We start from the raw sequence: 16,805 nt of genomic DNA on the forward strand, positions 1-16,805 counted from the left end.
TGCTTGGATTTATTGATAGTGATTGGGCAGGTTCTTTGGATGATGAAAAAGCACATGCAGGTTTATTTTTGGACTCGATCTGGTGTAGTATCTTGGAGCTCTAAAAAGCAAAGTACTACAACCTTATTGTCATCAGTACATTGCCGCAACTGCAGCGACATGTCAAGCTATTTGGATGAGGCACATCCTTGATGATATGCATCAATCACAAAATCATGCTAAAGAAATTTTCTGTGATAACAAGTTTACAATTTTGATGACACGGAATTCGTTGCTTTATGGAAGAATGGAGCATATATAGCTCAGGCATCACTTCAATAGAGAAGCAGAAGCAAATGGTGTAACTGAAGTCAAGTATTGTCCGTCAAATGACCAGATTGCTGATGGTTTTACAAAGGCACTCCCATATAAAAAAAAGTGTAAAATTTAAGGAGTCATTGGGAGTGACTGAGTTTTCACATCAAGGGGTTGAACTGTGAGATGATGTTCAAACGTATGGTTTGAGAGTGGCCCAAAAGTTTAGGAGCATCCAATGCTCAGTTAAAAAATCGTTTTTCTGATTTCGTGGACATGTTCCTTAGTGGATGGTGTTAACAGTTTTTAAGTGGTAACTGTTAGGATCATGCCAGCGTGAAGTTAGTGGGTCAGTTATGTGTCATTTTTTTGTTCTTTAAATTTCTAAAATTGTGCTCTGCTTTATGCAAGGAAAAACTAGTAAAAAGATTTTTTAGTTTCTCTGATTCCCTCTTACTTTTTACAGTGACAGCACTCCCAGGCCTCTCTTTTGTTCTCTTATCCTACAAGAGCACCTTCGGTTCAAAGTGAAGTAAAGCATAAGAGAAAGGCAAAAGAGCAAAATTTTATTTCATTTGGAATAAAAAAACAAGCGGCCAAGTTTGTGAACCGAAGAAAAGATCATGAACACCACTCAAAAATCACTAGTACTATCTGAAACACTGACGTTCATTGACTTAGTCATGTTTTAGATGTCATACATGTGACCATGCAATGCACCTAACATATAAAGTTAGAACACGTGTTGGTTAGACAAAGGCCGAAAAATCAAGGGAACCCCAAATAAAGGCCTCATGGTGAGCCTGATGGCTGGAGAGTGAGAATAATTTGGCGACAGAGACCATGAAAAACTAGTGAGAATCATGGACAGGACAAGCTTGTATTCCATCCTGAATTGGTTTTGGCCCAAACACATCCTCGATCCACATCCAAAAGGGATGAAGCCCATTCTATAATTGCAGGCCAATGACTGGCCCTCCTTAAACCTCTCTGGCTTGAACTCATTGACATCCTCGCCCCACAGGGTTGGGTCATGGTTCAAACCCACAATGTCCAACCAGACGTTTGTCCCTTTAGCAACCAACAATTCCCCAATTTGTATGTCTTCCTTGGCTTGCCTTTGTGCATTGGGCCCTGGTGAGTAAAGCCTCAGTACCTCATTCATCACACATGTCATCTGCAAGCGTATATCAAGAGTTATTCACCTATCATTTTCTCACACATATATATATATATATATATATATATATATATATATATATATATATATTCAAACAGTTCAACTGTTTAAAGATACATTGGAAGAAGCACCACCGTTGATTGGGCATGATCAAATGGTGATGCTGCACCATTTTTTTGTTTGCACACTCAGGAGATTTAGGTCTTGACCGCCGTAAGTCTCTAGGCAGAAAAATGACAGCAGCTAGATGTCAGTTTTTTGAAAAAATAAAAGAACACACGACATTACGCTGTGCATTTGAACATGCTCGAAGGAAAACCCATTCAACCAAAGAAAGGTCCAAAATCTACCAAAGCAGGTTATATGTCCCCCCCCCCCCGAACAGGGCAGTTAGCTACATCTCATGTTCGGGGGTCCCAAAGAGCACCACGTATGTAAGAATGTGCGTCTCGTATCCCCATGTTTGTCAGCATTAATTAGCATTGGAGTTTGATGCGATTGCAAAGACTTAAGTACCCTCAACTCCATTGGTGCCAAAAAAAATGACGATTCTTGAAAAGGAGTGGTTGTAAAGACTTAAGTGCCCCGAAGATGATTATTTAAGACCCAGTCTCTGCACTGCAGGATTATCTGAGAAAGAAATCTCCCCTGGAGGAGGCCATGAACATCAACCCTCTCACTCTCTCTCTCTCTCCCTTCTCTTTATGCTTTTATGCACATCCAATAGAAGATCTTACATTGCTCCATCAAGCATCGACTGACCTGCACATTGACTGTTGTGGAGCCGGATTCAGAGTTTTTACCCTTACAGGAGGAGGGTTTGGGGGCTCCTCCCAGCGTGGGTAGCATCATTCAACTAAATGAGTTGTAGATCCTGATTCAGAGTTTTTACCCTTACAGGAGGAGGGTTTGGGGGCTCCTCCCAGCGTAGGTAGCATCATTCAACTTGATTCGTTCTGGAGCCTGATTCAGAGTTTTTGCCCTTACAGGAGGAGGGTTTGGGGGCTCCTCCCAGCGTGGGTAGCATCATTCAGCTAAATGAGTTGTAGATCCTGATTCAGAGTTTTTACCCTTACAGGAGAAGGGTTTGGGGGCTCCTCCCAGTGTGGGTAGCATCATTCAACTTGATTCGTTGTGGAGTCTGATTCACAGTTTTTACCCTTATAGGAGAAGGGTTTGGGGGCTCCTCCCAATGTGGATAGCATCGTTCAACTTGATTTGTTGTGGAGCCTGATTTAGAGTTTTTGCCCTTACAGGAGAAGGGTTTGGGGGCTCCAACCGATGGTCATCCGACGAAACAAACCTGAGCCATAAAAAATGTTTGTTTGAACTTTTCATCGTCATCTTCTTCTTCTTCCTTCTTCGTAAAACACTGTAAAACCCTCTCTCTCTAGAGAAGAAATCAAGAGAGGCAAAGAGTTCCCCCTGAAGAAAGCCATGAACATCAATCATCTCACTCTCTCTCCCTTCTCTCTCTACTTCTGTGCACATCCAACAAACGATCCAATATTTCTCCATCAAACACCGACTGACCTGCACACTGACTGTAGCATCGTTCAACTTGATGAGTTGTGGAGCCTGATTTAGAGTTTTTGCCCTTACAGGAGGGGGGTTTGGGGGCTCCTCCCAGCGTGGGTAGCATCATTCAACTTGAAGAGTTGTGGAGTCTGATTCAAAGTTTTTACCCATTCATGTTTTAAGGCATTTAGCTCTCATGTTTGAACATCCACGCATGTGCAGTTTGCTTTCATTATGTTTAGTTGCTTTCTAGATTATACTTTAAATTCTGGTGCATTTTAGATCTATCGATTTATATGTAACCAGAGCTCATTTTAATCTGAATTTTTTACTGCAACTTCATGCATATGTCTTTATGCTCTCCACCAAAAATCAGATCATTCTGAGTTTGTTTGACCCACTTTAAAAATCGAGATTCAGAACCTGTTATTTTGCACCGTCAGGATTTTAGCAGAATCTGGACCAACTTGCGGAAGTGATTTCTCCCTAACCAGAGATGATCTTTCCAATCCGTAAAAAGGGTTGTTTTTTAAATTGAATCTAGTTTGTTCATACCAAATTTCAGCAATTTCTATGGTGTTTTTATACCAGTTTTGGATCAAAAACCATAACCTTGTCACCATGTGTTATTTTAATGGCTCAGATTTTTATCCATTTTGTTTAAATTTTATTTTCCTAATGAGAGATCATTTTTCAATTATGTAAAACGGGTTCTCTTATTTTATGTGTCTAGTTCATCTCTGTAAATTTTCAGAATTTTTCATGGTAAATTACTATTTTATTTTGATTAAATACTAGAACCTTGTATATAGATTTTATAAATGTTCTGATTTTGGCCCCCATATCATGACTGTTGTAGCACTTCTTCAACAAATCGCTATTTGATTGACAATATTCTTCAGCAAATCGTTGTTATGATTTTTTTGGGTCTCTAATGAGTCCCTATAATGATTTGTAGTATTTTTGGGTCTCCAACGAGCCTCACAATGATTTATAGTGTTGTCCGGTCTTTTAACTATGATTTATAGTGCTTTGGGGTCTCCAACGAGCCCCACAGCGATTTGTAGTAGTTTTTGGTCTTTTAACTATGATTTATAGTGTTTTCGGGTCTCTAACGAGACCCACAGTGATTTATAGTGTTGCTAGACCTCGCTATAGCGATTCGTAGTGTTTCTCGCTAAACACTACAGCGATTTGTGATACAAATCGCTATCCGAATCAGGACCAAATTGTCTGGGCCATATCTCCCTAACTAGAGATCGGATTTCAAATCCGTAAAAAGTGGTGTCTTCGTTATGAAGTCTAGTTTATTCCTGTAAAATTTCAGCGATTTATATGGTCATTTGATACCCCATTTGGATCTAAAACCAGACCCCTATCAGTCTGCCTTATTTGAGTGACATAGGCTTTTATTTCATTTTGTAAAAGTCATATCTCCCCAACGGAAGATCATTTTCCAAATCCGTAAAAAGGGTTTTCTTCCTCTATGTGTCTTGTTTATATCTAAAAAGTTTTATAACTTTCTATGCTCATTTGATATTTCAAACCTATTAAAAACTGAGACATGTTATTATTCCCTTTTAACTGAGTGGATGGAAGTTAATTATAACTTGTTGGAGACATGTCTCGGTTTTTAACAGGTTTGAAAAATCAAATGAGCATAGAATGTTATAAAACTTTCCAGATATAAACTAGACACATAGATAAAGAAAACCCTTTTTACGGATTTGGAAAATGATCTTCCGTTGGGGAGATATGACTCTTACAAAATAAAATAAAAACCTATATCACTCAAATAAGGCAGACTGATAGGGGTCTGGTTTTAGATCCAAATAGGGTATCAAATGACCATAGAAATTACTGAAAATTTACAAGAATAAACTAGACTTCATAACAAAGACACCACTTTTTACGGATTTGAAATCCGATCTCTGATTAGGGAGATATGGCCCTGACAAGTTGGTCCTGATTCGGATAGCGATTTGTATCACAAATCGCTGTAGTGTTTAGCGAGAAACACTACAAATCGCTATAGCGAGGTCCAGCAACACTATAAATTGCCGTGGGTGTCGTTAGAGACTTGAAAACACTATAAATCATAGTTAAAAGACCAAAAAATACTATAAATCGCTGTGGGGCTCGTTGGAGACCCCAAAGCACTATAAATCATTTTTAAAAGACCGGACAACAATATAAATCATTGTGAGGCTCGTTGGGGACCCAAAAATACTATAAATCATAGTAGGGACTCATTAGAGACCCAAAAAAATCATAACAATGATTTGCTTAAGAATATTGCCAATCAAATAGCGATTTGTTGAAGAAGTGCTACAACATTCATAATATGGGGGCCAAAATCAGAACATTTATAAAATCTGGATACAAGGTTCTGATATTTAATCAAAATAAAATAGTAATTGACCATGAAAAATTCTAAAAATTTACAAGGATGAACTAGACACATAAAATAAAAGAACCCGTTTTATAGAATTGAAAAATGATCTCCCATTAGGGAAATAAAATTCAAACAAAATGGATCAAAATCTGAGCCGTTAAAATGACACAGGGTGACAAGGTTATGGTTTTCTACCCAAAACTGGTATGAAAATACCATAGAAATCGCTGAAATTTGGTATGAACAAACTAGATTCAATTTAAAAAACTACCCTTTTTACGGATCAGAAAGATCATCTCTGGTTAGGGAGAAATCACTCCCGCAAGTTGGTCCTGATTCTGCTAAAATCCTGACGGTGCAAAATAAAAGGTTCTGAATCTCGATTTTTAAAGTGAGTCAAACAAACTCAGAATGATCTGATTTTTGGTGGAGAGCATAGACATATGCATGAAGTTGCAGTAAAAAATTTAGATTAAAATGAGCTCTGGTTACATACAAATTTATAGATCTAAAATGCACCAGAATTCAAAGTATAATCTAGAAAGCAACTGAACATGATGAAAGCAAACTGCACATGCATGGATGTTCAAACATGAGATCTAATGCCTTAAAATATGAATGGGTAAAAACTTTGAATCAGACTCCACAACTCTTCAAGTTGAATGATGCTACCCACGCTGGGAGGAGCCCCCAAACCCCCCTCCTGTAAGGGCAAAAACTCTAAATCAGGCTCCACAACTCATCAAGTTGAACGATGCTACAGTCAGTGTGCAGGTCAGTCAGTGTTTGATGGAAAAATGTTGGATCGTTTGTTGGATGTGCACAGAAGTAGAGAGAGTGAGATGAGGTTTTACCCCTCTCTTGTAAGGGTAAAAACTCTGAATCAGGATCTACAACTCATTTAGTTGAATGATGCTACCCACGCTGGGAGGAGCCCCCAAACCCTCCTCCTGTAAGGGTAAAAACTCTGAATCAGGCTCCACAACAGTTAATGTGCAGGTCAGTCGGTGCTTGATGGAGCAATGTAGGATCTTCTGCTGGATGTGCACAAAAGCAAAAAGAGAATGGAGAGAGAGTGTGAGATGGTTGATGTTCATGGCCTCCTCCAGGAGAGATTTCTTTCTCGGATAATCCTGCAGTGCAAAGACTGGGTCTTAAATAATCATGTTTGGGGCACTTAAGTCTTTTCAAGAATCCTCCCTTGATTTCTTCTCTAGAGAGAGAGAGAGGGTTTTACAGTGTTTTACGGAGAAAGAAGAAGAAGACTTTGAAGAGTCAACATCATCCTCGACTTTCTGGATGGAGGACATGTTTGTCCTTTTTTTGAACTGTTTGTTTTTTCTTTTTTGAATGAAGGGCATTTTTGTCATTTTCTCAAACCATCACTTTATGAGAAGAATAGCAAGAAAGGGTACTTAAGTCTTTGCAACAACACCAGAATCTGATGCAAAGTTATGTCAACATACACGGGAATACGAGCCCCATGTGCTTGTATACGTGGTGCTCATTCAAAGCCCCGAACACAGACGTGGGATTCAGTGAATCATCGGGGGCGAACATACACCACCCTCTCAAAATCTACAACCAATGACGACATGATGACTCTCTTCCTCCAATGCTTCAACGTCTTGTCGATAGAACTTCATATATTTGTCCTTTATAATTTATTTAGTAAAAAAATATGCTTTACATGAAGACTTTACTACATATAAGAATGTTTTCCAAAATGTAAAGAATTCATGGCTCACAATGCAGTTAAAACTTTACAATACTAAGTATTGTGGGCCGTTGATTTTTAGTGCTTTCAAAAGTGCATCTAAACATTAAAAATTCATAATCCAAAACATATAGTTCATTAAATAAATGATAGAAATCCAATATGTAAAGTCTGATGGATAAAAACTCAATCATTAGAGGAGAAACGCCATCAATTATTATTGTTTGTAGATTATGGATCTTTTAGTTGGATGGTCCCCTTTCCTATATATATATATATATATATATATATATATATATATATATATATATAGAGAGAGAGAGAGAGAGAGAGAGAGAGAGAGAGAGAGAGAGAGAGAGAGAGAGAGAGAGAGAGTACCTTTTTAAGCTCAAGAAGCATGTTGGCATCAATAGGCTGGCCTCTACTTATTTCTGCAACTTCTTCCCTGAGCAAGTGTTGCCACTCTGGATGCAAGGCTAAAAGGAACAAGGTCCACGAGAGTGCGAGTGCAGTTGTTTCATGCCCACTGAAAATGAAAGTCTTGCATTCATCCACCACATCTTGGTCCGAGAGCTGCTTCTCTCCATGCTTTAAGTCAGACCCTTTTTTCTCAAGTAGAAGGCTCAGCAGGTCCCGGTGGGGACTGGGCACTCCAGGCCTTGGTGCCTTTACAGCAGTGAGAAGAAGCCTGTCTATCTCCTTTCTTAGTCTTTGGATTTTCATGAACTTCTTGGGGTTGAAAACATTGCCAAAAGGGACACCAACCAGCCGCTTGGGACTAAAAAGTACATTCTGCACCATGCTCATCTTCTCAAACACTTCTTTCAAGTCTTTGTAGCTCAGACCAATGCTGGCTTTAGCTATGATATCAGCTGTTATTCTTGTGAGATCCCTTTCAACATAGATCTCAACACTACCAGCCTTCACTTTATGTCTCCATTCATCCAACATATTGCTCGTTGAATCCACGATTAAACTTGCCATGTTCTACGAATAAGGAGAAAAAACAATTAAGGGACTTTGAGAGAGAGAGAGAGAGAGAGAGTCGTTAGAAGGATAAAAATGTGATTAAAAGATAGTTGGCTGGTTTTCTAAAATTAGCCTTAAGTTTGCTAATAACATGACCGGAGTTCATGGAGACAAACGTGATCTACATCTTTCCACTCATCCCTATGTCATCCCTTCATACTCCTCTTTGAGATTTCATTGATGCAAGTTGTTTTGGTCAAATAGAACTCCATAGATGTGATCTACATCATTCATTTAGTGAAGATTGATTCAAAAATCAACGGTTGACAAAACACAAAATTGTCATTAAAAAAATAAATTTTTTTGTTGAAAAAATACGTTACAAGGGTAGTTTTTTTATTACATTGATCGTGCTAAATCCATTTATAAAGTCAGATTTTATCAAAACGACTTGCATCATAAGATTTAGGAGGGGTATGAAGATGGAGGATGACATAGGGGATGAGTGAAACTCATCTCTGCTTTGACACTGCTTATATTCTCTATGGTGCTTCTTTATTTGCAAATTTTCAAATTGCTGAGGAAGGTAGAAAATTGTCTTATTAATACTTTTCAGCGATTTATTTGGTCTGGTAAATCCGAGAGCACATTCACTTCTTTAGTGAGTTGGTCTACTGTTTTCAAGTCTAGTGATTCAGGGGGTTCGGGAATTCATAATTTGCATAATTGGAATAAGTCCTTGCTATATAGCTGTGGTTGAATTGTAACAAAGAGGGTTGGATTGCGGTTGGCCTTCTAGTTAATTGGTCCAAAAATCAAAAGTGAAAGAAGGGTTCGGGAATTCAGAACGGTTGGGTTTCGGTTCTGGCCAACTTCTGTCATGGTGTCCCATTGATCATTGGGGACGGCCAGGTGGTCTTCCCTTTCCTAGAGACACCCTAATCGCTCCACACTTGGATGACAGAGGGAAACGTTGAAAATTAGTCTCATAGCTTATGACGTGCTCAATTCATTTCAAACAGGGTGAGTATCGGGGATGTCCACAGATAGAATTTTATCTGATATCTAACCGAAGCCAACATCATTTAGCCGGATTAGGTAAGCTAAAACCATATATAACTAATACGAAGCAGGTTATATGCCCCCCCCCAAGACGGCCGTTAGCTACATCGCGTGTTTGGGGGTCCCAATGAGCGTCTCATATGTAAGCACATGCGGCTCGTATCCCCATGTTTGTCAGCATCAGTTAGCGTCAAAGTTCGGTGTGGTTGCAAAGACTTAAGTACCCTTTCCTCCATTGGTGCCATAAAATGATGATTCTAGAAAAAGAGCAGTTGCAAAGATTTAAGTATCCTGAAGATGGTTATTTAAGACCCAATTTCTACTGCAGGATTATCCGAGAAAAGAATCCCTCCTGACGAAGGCCATGAACATCAACCATCTCTCTCCCTCCCTTCTCTTTCTGCCTCTGTGCACATCCAGCAGACGATCCTACACTGCTCCATCAAGCACCGACTGACGTGCACACTGACTATAGCATAGTTCAACTTGATGAGTTGTAGAGCTTGATTCAAAGTTTTTGCCCTTATAGGAGGAGGGTCCAGGGGCTCCCCCCGGTGCTTAATTCAAATTTTTTTTGGGCCTTATATAAATTTTTTCTTTTTTTTCCCTCTTGTAACTATCGAAAAAGAGCAATAAAGTGTTTTGTTTGATCGTGACGCTCATATGTTTCCTTCGGTTGTTTCTTGCTCGAGGTTTTCGTAACACCCTTTTCCGCGATTTTCTATTTTTTTTTGCTATGCGATTTTCGTAAATCGCTACTCGATTTAGCGATTTTTTATTTTTTTTGCTACATAATTTTCATAAATCGCTACTGGATTTAGCAATTTGCCATTTTTTTGCTATGCGATTTTTGTAAATCGCTACTCGATATAGCGATTTACGAAAATCGCATAGCGATTTGACATTTTTTTTTTGCTACGCAATTTTCATAAATCGCTACTCAATTTTGCAATTTGCCATTTTTTTGTGCTACACGATTTTCGTAAATCGCTATTCTGTGCAAATCATAAATCGCAATGTCGAACACCGCCCCCTTGAGCACGATCTTCATCGTGATTAGGCTGTAGTCACCAGCCGTCCTGATGGCAGTCTTGAGGTCCGTGATAGGGAAGCCAGAGGGGAACGTGTCATTCCTGACGTTGGTGGGGAGGTAGGTCCTATCGAAGAGCACAACGCTGGAGGTCGAGATGATGACCTTGCGGTGCTAGAACCTGATGAATGCCTGCCAATACTTGAGGGTGCGAACACCCGTGTTGAGCAGCGTCAGGGTGGCCTGGAAGGCATAGCCCTGATCGAAAGTATTGCCGACGTAGGGGTAGATGAATTATACTTTGAAAGAATCTGTTGTAGGTGTACTGGAGGAAGATTTCGTTGTAGGTGTCCCTCGAATGCGGCGGAGGGGCCGCCGCAGTCGGTTGCCCGTTGGACGAGGGCAGCATTCCGACCACTGCTAGCAAAAAGAGGACGATGATCACCATCGAATCGCCGACTCTTTGCCTCCCTTAATTTCTTCTCTAGAGAGAGGGGGGGGGGGGTTACAGTGTTTCACGAAGAAGAAGAAGAAGAAGATGACAGAAAGTTCAAACGGAAAAGAAAGAGAGTGTTTCATGTTTGTTTCGTTGTTTGGACTTTGAAGAGTTAACATCATCCTCGACTTTCTGAATGGAGGATATTTTAGTTCTTTTTTTGAACTGTCGTTTCTCTTTTTTGAATGGAGGACATTTTTGTGATTTTCTTGAACCGTCGTTTCATGACAAGAATAGCAAGAAAGGTACTTCAGCCTTTGCAACCGCACCAGACTCCGATGCTAAGTGATGCCGACAGTCCATCTTCGGGGGAGAACACACACCACCCTCCCTAACTAATAATGATATTAGGATATGACTTTTGATTTCCGCTATAGAATTTGATGGATATCCAGGTTTGATGGATATCCATTTATGAATATATGTAAAAAGTTAAATTTGGTTGTACCTTTTCTCCATCTGAATCAAAATCTGTTTAGCCAATATCTGAATAAAGTTGGATCTAGTAATGTCGACATCCAACCCAAATCCAAACCGCTTACATCCCTAACGAGAATCAACGTTTAGTTCAGTCACCAATCAACGCTTGAGCCCCAACTATCTAAATGATGAACAACACTACCTACCTATGTGACACATGCTAATCACATGACAGTTCTCTCTAAATGTTAGATTGTCATGTGATTGGCATGTGTCACTTACTCATGCATTTAAGCGATCCTTGTATCCCTGCTCGCTCATTATCTCACAGATGTCAGTTAGCCTTTCCATCCTCATACATATCTAATGAGTCTATTCACGACAATAGATTTAAGAGATCAGCTCCAGTGATCATGCTGATTATACAATAAAGTACTCGCCACGAAAAATCTTTATGGGAGAGTGATGATTACTCAGCCAACTACTTTGTTACATATGTGGATTGATGCTCAGGTCTTATTAAATGGGCTTATGTTTGTGTTAAAAGCATTTGGTTGGACATTCAGATGAGGGTCAATAGCGGCGACTCTTTAACAATGACATAAAAAGTTGCTATTATTGACTAAGCAATAACTACGACTTTAGATATCTTCGTTAATACCTTGGCCTCAAACAAGCGTTGCCATTATGGACATGTCTATAATGGTGCCTTAAGATATTGCCATTATAGATATGTTTATAACAACAACATTATATGGCTATTAACTATGTCATCGTTGTAAACATACCTATACTGGTGACCTTAGCTATCGCCGTTAGAAGTATGTTTATAACGACAACATTATATAGCCATGACAAGGATGAGGTCAATACCAATGACGCTTTAATGGCGATAATAAAAGTTGCCACGATTGATCAACTACGACACACATGTCGCCATTATAAACATACCTAAAACAACAACTTTATATATCCCATTAAATATACATTTTTAACAACGATATTATTTGGCCATTAAATATTGCCATTAAAAACACTTTAACGGAACAACCGATAATCTTGCTGTTAAAGATGAATAACGACGACGTATAAATGTCATTGTTATAAGGTTTTACTTAATAACGGTGATCTTGTATGTCGTCATTATATGGTATACTTATAGACTCTATAATGGCGACATAAATGTCATTGTTATTGAGCCTATAATTAGAGCCCGATGGGCCCTTTTGAATTTCTTTCACTCTCTTTCTCTCTCTCTGGCCTCTCTCTTCCTTGCTCGGGTGATTCTGTCGAACCCCAACCTCCCTCCTCCCGCTCGGGTGATCGATGTCATTGAACCCCAGCCTCCCTCTCGAAGGTATCTCTTTCTTCTTCTTCTCCCCTCATTGCCATAGGTGTTGAGGCTGGGTTTGAATCCATCAAACCCAGCCCCGACATATTTAATAATTTATATTTTTTTGTTATTTCACATGACACTTCACCAAATCCTTGAGTACATTGGATTGCTCTCTTTGATTCTCTTACCTAAGTAGTTACTACCATATTCCCTATGTCACATGGGTACAAGTACATGGAACTTTTAAATGTATGTGTGAGTTGGCGCTTTTTTGACAAAGTTTATTTGTTTCCATAGTTGGGGCAGAGTTTAAAAGAGAAGAAAAATATACTTTTCTTATTTCAATTAAAATATTAGTAACAAAGTTCATGTTGCTATGCAATAAGGTACTCTTCACATCTAGTTGATATAAAAGCCCCAATCTATGAATCATTGGAGCAAGGATAACCTAAATAGAGTTCAATTTTGCCATATGACAATTGTTTTACATAATTTATGCTTTAATCTTGTGTATATCCTTTTTTCACCAATCTAGCCTTTTATCTCTATAGATCATTTGACTTGAATTTCAATATGTGTGCCCACTTGCATCCTATAACCTTCTTTCCTTGGATAAAGAAACAAGGTCCCAAGTTTGATTCTTTTATAGGGCATCCATTTCAGTGGTCATGACATCCCTTTACTGAGAAACTTTAAAGTTTCCTTCATATTCTTAGGAAGAACTAAACCATAATTAGGAACAATTATCATGTAGGACAAGAAAATGAACAGATAAGAAACAAAGTCATACAAAGGGTAAGTAGCATAATGTCTCTTTCCTTTCTGGATAGCTTTGGGAAGGTTTAGGTCGATGTCTTGATAAGAAGAAATTTTTAGCTCTTCAACTGGCACTTCCTCTAGGTTTTTACAATTAGATATCTCTTCATGCATGCATATTGATAGCATAAAGATAATTTTTTTACCTCTACAACACATCCTAACAGTTTCAAACTTAGAAAAGTGATTGCTAGTAGGAAAACATTCAAGAGGAACTCTGCATAAATATGGTACTGGAGTGTCAATAAAAGTTCATTTAATGACTACTTCTTGTCATAGTATGGTGTACTTGAAAAAGATGATATTCATATAAAAAAATTTCCTTGTCTATGATATTATAAAAAATTTGTTACTTCTTTCGAGATGAGGAATATCAATAGTTCTATATCTCTTATAGAACTTCTAACTTCAATTACTCCAGCATGTCTGCATTACAAGCGGAGAAGGAAGACCCTGTGTCGCCAGAAAGTCTTAATTGGTTGGTGGACTCATGACTAGATCTATAAATTGATATAAATGCAATTGAACATCTATCTATTGAAGCGTTGACAAAGCATCTAGAGTCACAAATGAATTGTATTGTAAGTGCATGTGCTATTGCTCTGTCTAATATTGTTTTATATAATATAGTATGATATGTTTTTGATATTTTTATATGAATTAATATTATATAGTGTAGTGTGATTTAATATTGTTTGCATAAAATTAACAGATGTTGATACATAGTCGTTCACGACAAGTACATGCACATTTCTTCCCGTAAAACGGTTCACCACTTGCCAGCTAAGGTGAATTCATATCACATGTGGGTGATACTTCAAGGGAGGAAGAGATGCCCCCTCAAACACCACAAGCCACTGCAACTTCAGAGTTGTCCACAATGACCTTAGATAAATATTAATCCAATAAATTTTTTTGTATAATTAAAATTTTATTATTGTCATTCTTATTAATATATATTTATTTTTTACAATAAATTAACAACTATAGAATCTTCTCAGTGCAAACGTGGGAAGAAAAATGTGTAGTCTACCAAAAGTAAATTAAGCAACAAAATGTTGTATTAAGTATCAAGCCTGGGACACAAGAAGTCGTAGGCGAGGGCGTCTCTGTATTCTCTAGGAGGCTTTCCTGCATCATCAGGGAGCAGGCCAACATGACTCACAAGTTGTAGATAAAAGTTTTAGCTGATGAGAAAATAGTGTTGCGTGAGACAATTTATGTAAGTATATTGCCTAACTATGTTTTGATAAACAGATTAATCCATAAAAAGAATGTCACTAACTATATTATGATAATTTGGTACAAGCGGAGTTTGATTTAGACAAGGATATAACGTAATATCGTTCTACCGCGGATAAACAATTTTAGCTATCATATTCAAGGGTGAAAAAAAGTTTTTACAAGCATTATAAGATGTTTGAAAACTATGATGAATTGAAGCAACAAAACATCTTCTTGAAAGAGTAGATTATGAAGCGTAGAAAGGGATTTGCAATAGTGAACTGATTTGTAGTTATGGGATTGTGTTTAGCTAAGTTTTAGGAGACTTTTTGTGGTTACCACTTTTTGTAGGAAGTGACTAGCTAGTTTTTAGGAAAGACCATTGTGGTTAACCTATCCTTAGAAAATGGTAAAATGGTTGTACTAGAGAGTAGAAAGCGGCCCAGCCACATTTCATGATTTGTTTTTCTATATAATATAATTGAGTCTTATCTTTTGAGTGTGGAAATGAAATATTAGTTTTTGAGTGTTTTTACATAATGCTCGGTGTTTTTATATTCCATATTGGTCCCTTGTTCTACTCTTTACGTCTGACACAACATATTCGGCCCCAGTACTGGATAGATGGATGCAACAAGTGATGACATCCAAGATAAACGATCACATATCAGGAACGGATAAAAAGAAGGTAAATACCTTCAAATTGCCTGAAAAAAAAGCAGGTGAAACAGTATGTCTGCGATGGGACCAATCGTCTCCGTCGAGCATAATCAAGCCGTTCCCGAACAAGGCTTTTCTGTCTCGCCTAAAAGCAGATGGTTTGCTCCAACTCTTGGACTCAACTGTTGACATCATCTGTTTTATGAACTCTGGCTCAGCTACATACAAAAATGGCTCTGTGCCTATCCAGTAAACAAAAATTTTCCCTGCAAAAAAAAAAATAGACCAGAACTTTTAGGACGAGAGAGAGAGAGAGAGAGAGAGAGAGAGAGAGAGAGAGAGAGAGAGAGAGACTATACGAGGCAATGCCATTTATGCCGTTAAATTAGATTCAATGCCCTAATATTTAGTATTGATTAAATCTAGAGTATTAGATTAAATCTAAACAAGGCTGTCAATGGTCAGGTTTTTGTTGGATACCAGGCCCACGCCAAACTCTGACATCCAGGTGTGGACATGAAAAACCTTGACCTCATGAGACCAGAAGCTGACCTGAGAACTTACCATATGTTTTCCTCCACTTTGCAAAGTGAGGGAAAACCAGGGGATGGATATCATGAGTAATGCGTGGAGATTCAAGACCTTCACTGCTGGCTATCTTCCTCATGTCTAGAATGTTTCCAAGAGGAAACAAGGGTGATGGTCCTTGGAAACCACTCTTCTGTAGCCTTCTCTTCAGTATAATGGGACGAATCCAACACCTGTGAAGCGCAGCAATACAAACGTAAAGGAGGAAGCAAATAAGGGTTAGGTTAAGAAGTTGCATGATTTCCATCTCCAGTGGGTTTAGACTAAAATTTTTTTTTTTAACTTCCACAGTTTACATAGAGATGCACATAAGTGTTGTATTTATAGAGAGAGAGCATATGCGTTTGAAACTGAAATGTGAGTGGGTTGCGAACAAACACAAATGATCATGACTCATGAGAGCAGATCATTGATCTGCCAAATCATTTTTGGCATCCTCACCGTCCACAATGTACACATGGACTAACGGAACGGACCTAATCTGCTCTCTTTGACCACCGGCCTTTGTCAGAGATGATTTTGTCACACAGTGCACATTTTAAAGGTTCTATTGTATACCTGGCGGCGTCCAGGTACAGCAGCACACTAAAAACGTGCTCACATACCCAAGTAGTAGCCACACGATTTAAGGTTTTGTGTTTTTTTGTCTTCCATATATATATATATATAGAGGATGTTTGATGTTTGACGGCCTCCTGTTTGTTGTACCAAATTTGGGGTCAACTGCAAGATAAATGTATTCAATTAATGTATCTAAAATAGAAACATTTTAAAAAACGGGCCTAATGTTTTGGCATTAATAAAAAACACACTGAAGTTTTGGATATTTAAAAAAAGCCCCTGGCTAAATAATATTGCGGTTAATTAAAAGGGCCCAAAGTTTACTTCCACCAAGTTTGCCATTAAATGTGAGGCAGATTTACCATTTTATCATCAACATCATATTTAACACCTAACTTTATATTAATTTTTAGAAATAACCTATGCTTCCAAAATCTATAAAAAAACACACCTAAGTTTTCCAGCAATATAAAAAACATAAAAAATACACCTAAGTTTGAATAGTGAATTAGTGTAAAGGCCAAGAAATAGAAAAAACA

General features: G+C 38.2%; 1 protein-coding gene across 2 annotated transcripts; it reads right to left on the reverse strand.

Moving 5' to 3' along the window:
• Positions 1–849: 849 nt before the first annotated feature.
• On the reverse strand, positions 850–15,963 carry LOC149815018 (cytokinin hydroxylase-like). Of its 2 annotated transcripts, none has more exons than XM_089989362.1 (4): positions 15,682–15,963; positions 15,154–15,383; positions 7,483–8,091; positions 850–1,471 (listed from the first exon to the last, which is right to left on the reverse strand). In XM_089989362.1, exons 1-4 carry the CDS (start codon positions 15,950–15,952, stop codon positions 1,028–1,030), a joined length of 1,554 nt encoding a protein of 517 aa, XP_089845488.1. In that variant the 5' UTR covers positions 15,953–15,963; the 3' UTR covers positions 850–1,027. The 2 variants fall into 2 exon arrangements, with proteins under 2 accessions (XP_089845488.1, XP_089845489.1); XM_089989363.1 differs by having other exon boundaries at positions 850–1,695.
• Positions 15,964–16,805: the final 842 nt, after the last annotated feature.

Source organism: Nuphar pumila, chromosome 15 (genome assembly GCF_984573655.1).
Source record: "Nuphar pumila chromosome 15, dmNupPumi1.hap1.1, whole genome shotgun sequence".
NCBI lineage: Eukaryota > Viridiplantae > Streptophyta > Magnoliopsida > Nymphaeales > Nymphaeaceae > Nuphar > Nuphar pumila.

What these genes read in the sequence shown, in the direction of transcription:
- LOC149815018 (XM_089989362.1), bottom strand. Translation starts at nt 15,952, where the DNA reads ATGGAAATCATGCAACTTCTTAACCTAACCCTTATTTGCTTCCTCCTT. An exon ending in AAAGTGGAGGAAAACATATG is followed by an intron (nt 15,384 to 15,681) that starts GTAAGTTCTCAG and finishes TTTTTTTTGCAG; the next exon opens with GGAAAATTTTTGTTTACTGG. An exon ending in TGCTTCTTGAGCTTAAAAAG is followed by an intron (nt 1,472 to 7,482) that starts GTACTCTCTCTC and finishes ATACGCTTGCAG; the next exon opens with ATGACATGTGTGATGAATGA.